Raw genomic sequence first — 15,230 nt, 5'->3', positions numbered from 1 at the left:
GCCGATTACGCAACAAAAACGACTTGGAAACACAAAGAGGTTTGACGGTTTTGGATGTGAAATCAAAGCAACATCAAAGTGAAATCATTAGCAGCCCTGCCCCCGGTGGGAAATGAAAGTTCACAAACGCTGTATACAGTAGTTTAACATTTATTTTACGGGTCATCCGCTGATATTAAAATGCCACATGCCAAGCGAGACCAAGAACGCAGCTTGCTTGGTGTAAGTTAAATTTAAAGCTAATGTTTTCACCCAAAAATATAAAAACAAATCTTAACTTTAAATTTTGGAGAACTTGTTTAAAAAATAAGTATTTTTTCACGTTTAAGAGAGGTGAATGAATTGTCAGCACAACATTTTTGATGATTAAAATATCAATACAGTCTCTAAAAGTTAGTTTTATTTTCAATGCATGTTGGAGTCAATTTTGCATGAAATTCAAAGCATTTTACTGCATGAAAATTGGTGCATTCCCTGCTTGATTATAGGAGTTAGAAGATCGGATCCCTGTCCTGTTTAGCTCCTCCCCCAGCTGCCCCTTCTGAAACCAGGAAGCGTTCGTATGTACACTTCTTGCACATGCTCAGTAAGGCACTGGAGCAGCGGCCAATCACATATACGCTAGCAAAATATCAGTCTTCAGATAGCATACTTATAACTGGCTGCTGCTGCGACTTCTGTCATCTAGAAACAACGATGTGCAAAAGCATAGCGGGTATCCTGCTTGGTTTCCAGCTAGGAAGGGGTTAAACGAGACAGACGTCCAATAATAATAAAGAATGTCCGCATTCGGTAAAGTGGACTGAAATACCGTTTTTAGAACTAAAGACAAACATTATAAATATCTTTGTGGAAAAAATAATGCTGTAAATGTAAAAGATTATTTTACTAGGATTATTCAGGGAATGTTTAAATGTCAAGTGACACAAAAAACCAGGCCGCGATAGGCTGCCGCCAATAAGATCTATAGAAGACAGAAGAAATGGACAGGTCTGCTAAGCTTTATTTGCTTAAAATGATTTTTTTTTTTTAAAAAAGCCTGCTTTTCAGTAACTTTCCGTGCCGGGGTTCTGGGAACGAGCAGCGAACGGATTTCATGCCAATAAAACATCCAGTTCTAGAAAGACGAGAAACAAATAAGAAAGGAGGATCGGGGGAGACACAACCGAGCGAAGACACGGAGACTCTTGTCCTGCTTTACAGACATTACAATGTTGCCGGTCACACTCCGGGTGGAATTGTGTCGCGTCGCTCCACTTGGGAAACGCGGTAGAAAATGTATGCGTAAGGCGTGTAAACGGAGCGCTGCTACGCGTTTAGTATTGTTCATCCTACTCCACGCGTCCTTAACTGCTTGCAATAAAGGCTGAGATGAAGCATTCACAAAACCTCAGGCTGCGAGGTTCATTTACAACACCATTTGGGGATTCTGCTTAACCAAAGGAGCATTCAGAGGGAGCCGAATATTAACCGTTTGCTGACCTGCTGGAAATGTACCACTGCGAGCTCAAACACTCCGGTTTCCCTTAAAACAAATGCTCGGGATGAAGTTCTCCACCCGTTCTCTATGAAACATAACAACTGAGTATTACATACCTCCAAACAGTCCTGCTCTTGTGAGACAGTCCCATTTTTCAGGCACTGCCCTGCTTTTACAGGAAGTGGGGCGCATGGGCTGGTTGGGGAGACCTTCTGAGCCCAGGCATGTGATATATTTCTGCTATTGCCTCACAGAAGTCCATCTTAGCTACCACTTTGCTGATGCATTTGCGGATTCCCTCCTCAATAGGAATGTTCTCCTGCCACTGATTAGTTGTTTCACGCAGCCAATCGGTGGCAAGAATTGTCAGACCATGGAAGAGGAGAGCATCTACACCTCTATAGCTGCAGCTTCTACCTCAGCTAAGTGTACCACTATATGGACAAAAGTATTGAGACACACCGCTTAATTATTAAAGTCAGGGTTTGGGTTTCTTACTTCCATAGAAGGTAAATCTTAATGCTTCAGCACCATGACATTTTGGACAACGCTATGCTTCCAACTTTGTGGGGACAGTTTGGGGAAGACCTTTTCTATTCCAGCATGACTGTGATCCAGCACACAAAGCCAGGCCCATAAAGACATGGTTGGATGGGTTTGGGGTGGAAGAACTTAACCGTCCACACAGAGACCTGACCTCAACCCCATAGAACACCTTTGGAATGAACTGGAATGGAGATTGTGAGCCGGACCTTCTTGTCCAACATCAGCGCCTGGCCTCACAAATGCTCTACTGGATGAACGGGCAAAAATGCCCACAGAAACTCCCCAAAATCTAGTGGAAAGCCTTCCCAGAAGAGTGGAAGCCGTTATAGCTGCAAAGGGGGGACCAACTTCATATTAAAGTCTATGTATCTAGAATACAATATCATCAATGTCCATGCTGGCGTAATGGTCAGGCGTCCCAATACTTTTGTCCATATAGTGTATATAATTAAAAATAAAATTTTAAAAATATTTAAATTTGTAAACGTGCGTTTCCATATTCACTGCTGTCTAAAAGGTAAAACAGACTTAAAGCTACTTTTGCAATGTTTTTAACAAATTACATTGTAACCTAGAGTACAATTTAAGAGAACGACGTGAATGACATTTTGCAGAAACACTGTTCATGTTTGCAGAAACCAAAAGCAGATTGTGTTTATTTAAAAAAAGCTGTGTTCATTTTTTTTTTTTTTATGTACAAAAAGTGCAGCTGCGAGAGATTGGAAACCCCACCTGGCAAGAGAGACGATTATGTTTATTAAAAGAAAAAATAGGAACGAGAGGTTTAAGACTCTGGCAAAAGGACTCTCTTCCCACTTGTTTAGCGGATGTAGTATAATTCCACAAACAGCGGTCTCGGGGCTCGGCTCGGAGCTCTTGCAGATGACCAGGAGTTACCGAGACTAATAAATCCTTTCCGGATACTACGACCCAAGACTTGAGTTTACATCAATTTTGACAATCCTAGCACCTATTATTAAGTCATAAGGCAGACTAAGCGTGTGCTTAGAGAAGTGCATGTTTTGGCAGACTGGGAGGCAAATGTAGCTGTCAACAGTCCCAAGTCTGCCAGCTTCATGTCCTTTTTATTAGGTGTGCCCAGGACTTTTTTCATACACTGAGCCGAAAGGCGTTTTGTATGCAAAACTACCCATGACATCACTCTGCTGCCAATGTATTACAGGTGGACCAGCTTATGATGTCACACGTCATACAGTGTCTTCTATCTGGGTCAGTGGTGGGAAGAATGAAATATGGTGGGCTTAATGGTGGATCCATCCAACTCCCACCTCTGCTCATCCCCTTACAAAGGCTTTTTAACCCTTTTTTGTTGAAGTCTTTGTAAATTCTCTACTCACCAGACCTTGTTCTCTCTTCTCCATTTTCACCAAGATGGGAGCATTGCCTGAATATAACCTTATCAAGATACCAATGGGGGCAGCTATCTACCTGGTCAAAACTCTTATGTTTCAGGACAGACGTCTACAAACCGGGACCGCTGGCAAGTAGACTTGCGCATTCGGATTCATGCCAGTTGTAAATTTACTGAATTTTGGTGAATTCAGTGATTCGTACAAAGCCCCCAAAACGAGGCCAGACCCCCCCCACGACCTCAGAATTTTTGTCCCATGGCAAGTACAAAATAATCATGGATTTCCATTTTTCTATATTTTTTTTTCTATATTTTTCTTAACAATGTCTTGCTCGCTCCTTTTTGTGCTCTTTTTTTTTTTTAGGGGGGGGGCAAAGGCTCCTAAGTGAATTTAGCCTCTATGGATACATCTAGAACACAGTATATAGAAGCATAATGAGATTTATATATATATCAACAATACGGACTCCAGCTGCTCCTTGTTTGATAAATAATACATTTATCTCTCAAAAGAATTTAAACTCGATCCAAAACAAGAAGCATTCCTCCAAAATTCAAGCTGAAACCCTCCAATTATAGGGAGATAACGGAGATGAACTCTTATCACGACACGTCCAAGAGGGTAAGAGGGTGGTATGACCCACAGGTGTATTCGGCAACCCAGGTGCTATTTAAACTCCCCATCCTTTATCAGCAGGTGGTGCGTTTAGCTGCAACAAGCACTTTTTTTTTTCTCCCCAGTTAAACTACGAAACGTTACATTGCCAATAAAACCAAATGGAAAATAATATTTCAGTTAGCGGATAAATTGAACTAATCTCTTCTAACACAAAAACACTGTGACCTTGTGGTTTGGGGAGGCGATGTTATGCAAAATCTTGGCTCTCTTAATAAACACCTGGAAAGGAGAAACAAGCCGTGATTATATTTTAATCTAATCGCTTAAAATATTGTGCAAATTGTTTAAAATTCTAACAATGCAGTACGGTCTTCTAAATAAAAAACTGAAACAGATTTGGTCTTTTACTTGCCATCAGAACCTTTATTTTACAAGCTGGTTGAAAATCAGGACTTTTTATTAATAAACACGCGGCCGGGATGCCCTATTTGCAGACTTTTAATAAGAATAACAATAAAAGTCTCTGCGCTAGACATATAAATGCAAAATAACGTGCTTCATGGTTGGTTAGGGAAAAGGTCCTTGCAGGAAGCGGCCAGGACTGCACACCGCTGATGTTGGTGGGTGGTCCCGGGTTGGGTGTTGACACGTCCCCGCTCCCCACTCATTTTTCCTTGAAATGACGCCCCCGACGTCAGCAGGAAACACCCCCATTTCAAGGAAAAAATGGGCGGGGAGCGGAGTGTGTCAACACCCGACCCGGGACCACCCACCAACATCAGCGGTGTGCAGTTCTGGCCGCTTCCTGCAAGGGAAGGCTCCGGGTAGCCGGACCGAAGGAGTTCCCAGGTATGTGGATCAGGAGCCGTACGCCTGTCCCACGCATGTTTAAACATCCTCAACTGTATTCTGGACATCTTACATGAGAAGACCTGGATAGGGTCTTTGATATCACTCCTATCTCAGGACATGCATAGCGCTACTTCACCCAAACTAATGGCCATTCATTATATATATGAACATTTAAACACACGATGACCTCGATAAGGAGCCTGCATTTAAAAAGACTTGACGGCAGATCAGAGCCTCTTGGCCCGACTACTCTACCCGTACAATCTTGATGATGGCGCTTTTATTCTACGTTTTTTTTACTGCCAGGATACATACAATCGAGTGTTTCGATAATAGCTTATGTTCCGCATCACTGCCAAACATGTGCATGTGGGAAGAATTTTTTTTTTAAACGGGGACAAACAAACACACGCTCATTCGCCTTCGCCAAATTAAAGAAGAAATCTTTTTGAAAAAGTGCAATTGTCTCAAAACAAAGGGGTCCTTCAATGATTTTCAAACGCAGACGAAACGGAACTCGCGCTGCAGCGAAAGAAGGAGAACTCTAGAGTTCAGGGCATTAACATTTATGACTTATTCAAATATTTTTCGGTTTTCAAGCTGATTCACAGCTCCCTCGAGAGGCCGTACCATTTAGCCTCCTGGCCTTGACTCAAAGCCAAACAAAATGATGAAAAGACACAAATAAATAAATATATATATAAGCAACGGGCATCAAATCGTTTTGTTGCAGACATTTTTCCCCCCCGAAACTTTTTTTTCCCTTTTCTTTTCTCGCAATAACAACATAATAGTTAAGTGAATATTAAAATGTGTTATTATGAAGAGAGGGAATATTTGACACGTTCTGCCAATTCCAACCTTCTATTTTTACCAATAGCTTTATTCCAGAATAAAAAATAAACCTTACATCCAAGTGAGCGGCCGCTCCTGCTAGACAATAACGCTCAAAAAAAGTGAGACATAAGACCGCTCCCGGAGCTCTCCCTATTCTGGGGGGGGGCAGAGCAAACCCCAAAATGCCTACTGCAGGAGGGAACATAAGCAGGAATCAGGGGGAAACGACCTGGGCGCCACCCGATGAATCCAAAAGCAGGGAGCCACCCGGAGACTCCAGATTAAACCTGCAGTTAGATCTCCTTGGTGTGGGTAAAACAATATATATATATAAATAAAAGTATATGATTAAATGCAAAAATGTTCCAAAACCGTCCCCTTAAGACGGCGCTTAGCACCGTAGCTGCACCCACATCTGCCTAGGCTCTGCCCATACCCCACCTATTTTATACATGGTAGCGGAATCACTATAAAGGGGGGAAATTCAGAAATAGTTATTTATTTTGTCAGAACTGAAGCAGAGAGTTAATTTTTTGTAAATGTATTATCTTTGGTGCAGTGGTAGAATTTAGCAGCTGATTAGACTCCATCTAGTCTGCCCATTAAAGATAAGAATTCAATGTAGGAGCTATATGGAGAAAGTCCAACATAACCATGACCCGCAGTCAGGGGCATTAATATATAATCGGGACGTCATGTGTTAAACACGTTTTATCTTTAGGACCAGATGATAATCCCTACAAAGATTAATGGGGTCTCCGCTGAAATATTTGTTTAGAAAAACCAGGAAGGGGCATCAGGATGCTTACTATCTACAGTATGGTCTGTAGGCGGGGCCATCATTAAACCACACCCACTAAACATCAAACACTCATAAAAGTAGGACAAGAGGCTAGTCTGTGTCATGTGGAATCCAACCGTGTTAATTTATCCTAATAGGACTTTTACATATCCGGAAACGCTCCGGTTTGACCCAGAGTCAGGGGAGCAGCATTAGACCACGCCTACTTCTAAGCTCACTAAAGGATGTCAGAGGCTGACCACACCCCCTACACAAAGCCACTCCCCCCAGGAGCCAGCAGAGCTCTCAATAACCTACCCAGAAAAGTTCCCAGGAATAGACTAGAAATTTGGACATTTGTACAAATTACCCATCATTCAAAACAATTAAAAAGGAGACTTGTACAAGAGAGCAAAGAATCTTTCTTACCTGATGGCAGCCCTGTAAGTCTGAATCTCTCCCATAGCAGGCATAGGAGCCTCTTTCTGCTTTACCTAAAACAACATTAACAAAAAAAAAAAAAGCATAAATATTTTGAGAAAAATGCAAAAGAATTTACAAAAATAGATAACGTTATATGTCCAAGGCCAATATGTGTGACTGTGGCCAAACTCAGCTACACACACCGTAGGGAGAACCAGGACTTAGTGAAGCCGGCATAATGACATGGAGCAGAGTCTTGACTCCACATGTGGAAGGACACTCAGTGGGGATGGCTACATAAAACATGAGTGCTGTAATGGGAACCAGGAACCCTGCCTTCAGCATAGCAAAAGCCAACTAGAAGATGGCCAGCTGCCTTGGTTCTCAGAGCAAAGGGTCTTCTGGAGAACCGTGCCACCAGTCATGGTGCAAGAGGACACGCTCTATTGGGAGTGGGCATAGTTTACATAGCCACTTGTTGACAAACACAGGAAATAAGAAGGGATAAACATAATTAACACATAACACAATAAAAAATATTATTGTTAAAACATGTGTCCGACATTCTAACGATAACCAACTAAACAAATACACAATCATTTATTAAAAACATATCAATATGCTAAGCAAAACAAAGAAAACATAATAGCAGCGATATAACCAAAGTAATCCCATATTAACAGGAGCATGTCCAGTTACAGGGGCTTATTACAGAGCTTCACAATAGGCTTTATTAAACACCTACTGAATTAGGCAAATAGGTCTAATCTTGGCAAATAGGAGGATCGACGAACCTTAATGTAATCCCAGAGCCTGCTGGGTAAACGGTGTTTCCGTATATATTTAAATCAATGTAAAATAAGCAAGTTCTTCAGTATACAGCGATGTCTATGTTTTTCTTGGGCAAGCATAATGTGCATGCGCCACCACGAAGAGAACACAAAGATTTTGTCTACAAGATATTTATGTAACGCAAAATCGCCCTATATTTTGGAGCGAGGTGGTATACCAAAGCCACAAATACTCCATTATCACACAATTTCAGGAGGTCCCTGGCACAGAGCCCCTTACAAGCTGAATAAGCTTCTTCCGCACACGGCATCCACCGCTCCTCGGAAGACTTCTATGGGCCATTTGGTAGACCAAGTTCCTACTTTGTCCAACTCTTTTCCAAAACCCGAAACAATCTAGATTTTGTTGCCTTCCCCTTTGGTATAGCTATTTATATGTGATTTTCATGCCTTTTTTAATAAGGTTCTTAACATTCCCTTGCTTATGTTGTATTCTAAGTGTATACCACAGTGCGAATCCCTGACACTACAACACCCTGCGGTGCGATCATTGTCAACATTTTGCTGGTGTTTCTCTACATATTCGTAAGGTGTTTGCAAACTCTGATTATATTCAGAAAAGCAAAGAAAATGTCAATTAAAAAAAAAAAATCTATACTTCTATCTGCTTAACAGTTTCTCCTTAAAACAACTGCATTCATAACACTGATGGCCGCCGCTGTAGATCAACAATAGTCCTCTTCCTCGCTACAGAAATAGGGCAATGTCACTCATTACAAATGAAAATACACTCTATAAGGCACGGGTTCCTGCATAACTAGCAGAGGAACGTTCCAGAATGTTAGGTCGTCGAAATGGTGTCTCATTACAATGTTTTTTGTTTTAATAATCATCATTTGCCTCAATTGTCCCTCTTTTTAAGGAACAGTCATTGGCTAAACCCTTCTTTACGCTCTTCTTAGGTGTTTCACGTTTCCAACTGTTTGGAATTTTGGAACAAGAGAAACAGAGCCCCATCGCATGGACGCTCCACATAATAAACCATAGAAAAGAACAAATAAAAAAGAAAAAAAAGTGAGACTACACTCAACCAGACATCAACAGCAATAAAACTCAACAAATAACACCTTAAAGACAAATCACATTTGGTGAATGTTTAATGCGGCACGAGGTGTGAAGAAATCATATATTCGTATAGTAAAATGTCCAAAATCCTTGAAACCAATGAAACATTTAAAAGCCTTTTGCATAATGGAGGAGTCGCGGGTCTCCCAGGATTCTGGAGAACGCGCGGAGGTTTGAAGGGAATCGATGTATGTTTTATACAGGAAAGGTACTTGTATGATAATCTGACCTTCTGCACTTGTATGTTTGATGTCCAGTGATGTCCTCACCATAAAGCACGGAACGAGAAGTGTACTGAAGGAACGCAGTATTACCGAGGCTGGAATGCTTGCTTTAGTTTGTTTTTTTATTATAAGGAAACAAACTTATAATAAATTACATACCTAATGTGAAGTTATGTTGGAGTCTCAGTTCAGTCTTTCTCTAGAGTGGTTTGGAACCTTAAATTCCGAAGGTGTCGAGGTCAGAACCTCCATAACTCCTGCTTGTTTGGCTCTCTTCTTTTTCATATTGAAGGCCATATCTGGAAACTATCTGGGTTTGACTTGGAATCTACTGTTAACTGATGGTGACATGACAACACATCGAGCTATACTTGTGTCATGTGGCATGGTCAACTGAAATAGTCTTCTGGAGAGGGACAGCCATAAATCGGTAGTATTACCAATGAGCTGCACTATGGACTTATATCGGCTAGATATGCGCAGCGTGTGGCCCATTGTATTGAGCTTGTGGCCGCGCTGTGGTCGGCCCCGGGACATCCTTTAGCAGGGAGAAGTGGATCTGCCACATGAGCGGAAGCAAAGGCAAGTGGCCTGCACTGGTCATTTGCCCGGTTTGCCAGATGGGTAGTCCAAACCCCATTGTAATAAATACAACCAATTTTAAGAGAATTACGAGTGATTCTCAGGGTGCTCTATTCCCGAGAAATGCAATATTTCTGGTATAACGATCTAAAACAAAGGCTCAAAAATGTAATTATCGAGTGAGTATGATTATCGGCAGCCCACAAATGTTACTATGAAATTTATTGGTTAGCGTGAGACTAATCAATCATCGATTCTCTTGATAGCTTCCTTCAAGCTGCATAAAAGTCCATTTTCTGTTTGCACGTCCCCAGGAGTAAACCTCCTCCATGATCAGCATCATGATGGAGCAGACACCTGGGATAGAGAAATTGGGTTGGATTTTTGCCAGCCATTAGTAAGTTCTACACCAGTGAAGCGGGAATTTGAACTGGGCCCAATACCGCTGGAAAACCGTGCCAGCCGTAATGATCTGATGTTTTCTGAAGACTGCTGCCTGGTTCTCTAGACTATTACATAAAGGTCATACTTCATATCGGAATCCTATTCAGTAATAACTCTGATTTGCATTGCTCTAGAAAACAATATCGGCCTCGACATAGCACTACAGCAGTTGGGTTCAAAGAATCTGCTCGTATTTAAATATTGATCGTATTACGGCATACATTATAGCATTTGTTAGCGAGTTGGACCGGAAAATGTTAACAATCGAGTGCCGCACCACCATGTGGTGACAGCAAGTCTGTGTGAACTCACCAACGCTAACCACTGAAAAAACAAATTATCGTCACATTTATACATATAATAGTGACGACCACTGAGGTTTCCCGTAGACACCCTTTTATTCCTGCCAGAGGATAATTAGATGAAGTGTAATATTGGCTTTAGACGTTATGCTTAATTAACCACTTTGGTAAATGACAAATAACTAAAAATCGCAAAACTGATGATTTAATTGCTGCTAAATTATATCCACGCAGTTGTGTATTAAAGTAGTGTCCCCCCAAGCCTGATGAAGTACACAAAGGCCTCATTTCTTCATCATTAATGCTTGTCTACAGGTGAAGGTTCTTGTGCGGTGATGGAGATGCAAGCTGCACATCTACAAACTGCTCCATCATGGTCCCGGTCAGGCTTCCGAACGCCGGCCATTGAGATGTGACTTCTTGGTGGTGTCTGCCGTGACGCAAGGAGAAGACCTCAAAGGGACACACTAGAGAGATCTGACCCAAAAGACCACCGGTCTCCACCTCCTGGTCAAACAGGCACCTGGCACCTCTCTTACGATGCCGGTCGAGGCTTAAATATGTCCCTTCAACCACAACTCGGCTGTAAAAGTGAAGAAAACCTTAAACTACACAGCTTGATGAGTAGTATCGTTGACAGAGAACCTCTAGTTCCTTCCTAACAGACAACAAAGCTGCCAAGGACACCACGTTCCAGAAAGCTGCAGCAGATAAGAGGATAGAGCTTAACTACAGCAGAAAACAGTATGTAACAAGTATTTGGTAACGACATTTCCAGTACGCTATCCACCCAAAGATGGGGGAACAAAAATTCAAATGCAACCTTTGATACAGTGTTGGTGGGGCAATATATTTTCTAAGGCTATTGCACAGAGAACTTGAACTTTGTAGTTTGTCTATTTGAAGCGGCCAAAAACAATTACAACAGGCTATGGGTGATGAGATCGAATTCAAATAATGTTTTTTATTGTGATAAAATAAGTTGCCTTTTATATAGGTGCTGATCTTCATAAATTCCATAAAACTATTTGGAATGCATGCGGAGAAAGCGTAGTTTCCATTCTGTACGAGCTGTAATGACTTCGTCCTGGGGCAGAGACTTCTCTCCTTTCTTAAAAACCTCACCAGTCCATGGCCATAAATAAAAAAACCCCGTTGTATGTGTTTTTTTTTTTTTTTTCTTCCGGAAAGCGATAGAAATGCCTTAAACGCGCCGCGGTTAGTCTGCCCAACAGGATTCTGCCACTATTACTAAATATATATAAAAAGCATGCTTAATTCAAGACCCCAGTGTATTCCGTCAGGCTAATGCGATAATTTCTAGTACTTAGCTTCATTCCCCAAGAGATTGCGTAATAGGAAAGAAGAAAAGTACATGTTTATCCTGCTTCTGAAAATACCTTGGTGAAACACGTTAGCGCTATCAGATACGGCAAGTGACTTGTTGACAAGTATCAATCAGTGTCACCTATAACAACGGGGTTCTGGAAATGCGTCGGACACATCGAGGATTACTATTCCCATATTATACATTATATATATATATACACACACACACACACACAGTAATTATATTCATATATATATATATATATATATATATATATGTGTACACATATATATACACATATATATATATATACACACACACACATATATATACATATATACACACACACACAATTATTATTTATTGATTTGTAGCGCATCATCATACTCCAAAAAGTTGTATAATGAGTGAACAAGACATCACTAGTAGTGCATTGTGTAACAATATGGATGTATCAAAAGAACTTCAATCTACTCCATATATATATATATATATATATATATATATATATATATATATATATATATATATACACACACACACATATACACATATACGCATATAAATGTTCTTTATTTAGACAAAGCCTCTTCTTTACAAGCATGCTATGAATTATTGGAATGTCTTATCAATAAACATTCACAGCAACGGAACTGCTGCAACGTCTTTCTACAGCCCAATTCCATTTCCATAAAAATACCCAATAAAGCACCTTTCAGAATATATCATGCGCTTAAAATGTAACATGTTTATCATGCCCAACATTTATGGTTCGGGTGCAAGTTCTTACTTCTTCTGTCATTCTTCGCATATGATTACAGGTTAACGAAATAACAAAAACCTACAATATTTCAAAATAACAGGAAAAATTATAATTGTAGCATATCAAAGTTTGGACACATGACAGTATCTTAGCCAAAATCCACATATATCATTAATTATCGGGACCCCACAAGCTACGTTGGGGTTTTTTGTATCTTTTTTTTTTTAGTGGACGAACCACAAGACAAAGAAAAATAATAAAAATGTAGCAGTTATAAAAAAATTTAAAGAAAAAGCCCGCTTTTATATCTATCACATATGGTAAGACTGCGTGACAACCAAGAGGTGAAATACATTGATGACGGAAGTAAAAAATAAAAATAAAAAAAGAAACAAACATACACACACAAACCAAGAGTAACATGCATGTTTTTTTTTTGGGTTAAAATCTCCTGTTTGTGTGGGGGAGGATAGGAGAACAGAGACATGAATCATTCTCAGTAATTTCAGCGTTTCCATGACATCAACGGGCACTCGTCCAGGACTCTAGAAGTCTGGAAGGTACCAAAGAGGCACAGAAGCCAGCAGGAGACTGACTTCTTCTTTTTTTTTTCTAAAGGATTAGGTTCTTTGTAAAGATCTCATCTTTCGTTTTCCTATTTTGCCATCAAAAACACAATTTACCAAATCAGAGAATACACGCCGGACCTGTGCGGGGGTAAACTTTTCTCTCTCCAGCGTATAACTCTTGCCCCTTTCCCGTCCAGCTGGAAATCATCCATTCATGTAGGAATTATGCTAAAAACCCGGCCCCTCATTCAGACCGGGTTCCCGTACAATAACATAACATCTTATACCAGCAAATATTTAATACGTATTAAGTATGGATACGCCAATCGGAATCAAAGCGATAGGGCAAGCGTTCTGAGATAATTGTCTAAGGAGCTTCGGTGAACAAAATACATGCGATAATTACAGCATAATCTGTTGTAAAAATTATATATTATATATATATATATATATCCTTATTGCGTAAAAAAAAATTATATATATATATGTATATATATATATATATATATATATATATATATATATATATATAACCTCATTGCTTAAAAATAAATAAAAAATAAATAAAATATATATATATATAAAACCTCATTGCTTAAAAATTATATATATATATATATATATATATATATACACACACATATATATAACCTCATTTTAGAAATGTAAAAAAAATTATTATTAATATTTGTTTGGGGGGAAAAAAATCCAAATAATTGAAAAATCTTCATTTCTGGAGAGCATCAGCGATCTTACAGTAGATGTTTCTATATGACGGGCTTTATGTTACCAAGAATGGCGTGCGTAAGGATAATCCTATATATAAGACATTTTCCCCCCCTTTTTTTTATATGAATTCTTTCATGTTTACCGCGCGGATAAAGCACACAGCTGACACTCCACGCTGCGATTCCGGATCGGGTTTTTACCAGCGATGTCATTGTTCACAGACAGCACCCATTCGTTTTTCTAGATCATAATTCATGTGAAAAAAACAACAAACTGTAATCCACGTAACGAAGAAAACAAAACGAGCAAAAATAACAATTATCAAACGGAAAAACAAGACTTTATTTATTAAGGGATAAGGCGCCGGAATGATATATAACCCAAACGTAATCACTGCGGAATTTTCTAGACAAACCTCTTGTAGTATGCGGCAGCCGCTGCGGATAATTTTTGGCACGGATACAATGGTGGCCGTGCCAAGCCCCATGGCTAAAGCTACTTTAAGGAGGCAAGCTAGTAGCGGTAATTGCTCTATAGCCGTGCCGCACATCGCACTACCAAGCAAGGGACAGAGACACGGACATTTTTTTAAAATTTATTTTAATTATTTTTTTTTGTAAATTCGAAAGAAAAAAAATGTAAAAATTCTAGTCGCGTGCAGGACTCGTCTCGTGGAAGATCGCATCTGCCGTCTGCTGCACAAGACACTGTCAAACCGCTTCTTCCGAGATATATACAAATGATTTTAAGATGGTTGCCGACCGGGTGGTAAATACGCATCACATCTTATAACCCTAGTAGATTATAAAAGTTTTCTTACAAAAACTAAAAAAAATTATACTAGAAAAAAAAAAAACTACTGACATACCAGTGATAGATATTAACAAAATAAATAAAGTAAATTTACAAAAAAAAATCCTACACACGTCAAAAAATCTTTATCGTTAAATTTGAGAACAAGAAAAACAAACAATGGTGGTTTTTCTTTTCTTTTCTTTTTTTTACAATAGGGGTGAACTGGTCTAACATTTCAAAAGTGAATTATTTTATAATTAGCAGAATTTGATTATTTTATACATACATAATAACTGGGGGAAAAAGGCTGACATTTATCAGTTTACGTAATACAAGATGTATTTATTTTGTTCTGCACTACTTAATTCTTAATTTTTTGTGCGGAGCCAGACCACAACATTACATTCTTTATTCAACACGCCGTGATGTGCTCAGGTCTAATAATTGTTAAAATAACAAACTTTATTTGTAAAATACACAAAAACAAATTATTAAAAAAATATATATTTCATGTAACAAAATTGAAAGAAGACGAATTCTAACTACAATTTATTATACACATGTATTTAGCATTCTCTTTATATGTATACCGTATTGGCTCGAATATAGGCCATCCCTGATTATAGGCCGCACCCTTAAAGTTTGGTGCTATTTTAACGAAAAAAA

General features: G+C 39.4%; 1 protein-coding gene across 4 annotated transcripts in view; it reads right to left on the bottom strand.

Moving 5' to 3' along the window:
• TCF4 (transcription factor 4) overlaps positions 1-15,230 on the bottom strand; it is a 180,102-nt gene that overhangs the window by 79,757 nt on the left and 85,115 nt on the right. For all 4 annotated transcript variants that reach the window (XM_053448199.1, XM_053448202.1, XM_053448200.1 and 1 more), the window contains one exon: positions 6,917-6,981. In XM_053448199.1, the coding sequence (XP_053304174.1) occupies positions 6,917-6,981 (65 nt within the window). The remainder of the gene's footprint in view (positions 1-6,916; positions 6,982-15,230) is intronic.

The sequence above is a fragment of the Spea bombifrons genome, chromosome 1 (genome assembly GCF_027358695.1).
Source record: "Spea bombifrons isolate aSpeBom1 chromosome 1, aSpeBom1.2.pri, whole genome shotgun sequence".
In the NCBI taxonomy this organism is placed as follows: domain Eukaryota; kingdom Metazoa; phylum Chordata; class Amphibia; order Anura; family Pelobatidae; genus Spea; species Spea bombifrons.
The sequence above is the reverse complement of the archived record's forward strand: the minus strand, read 5'-3'. Positions and strand labels throughout refer to the sequence as shown.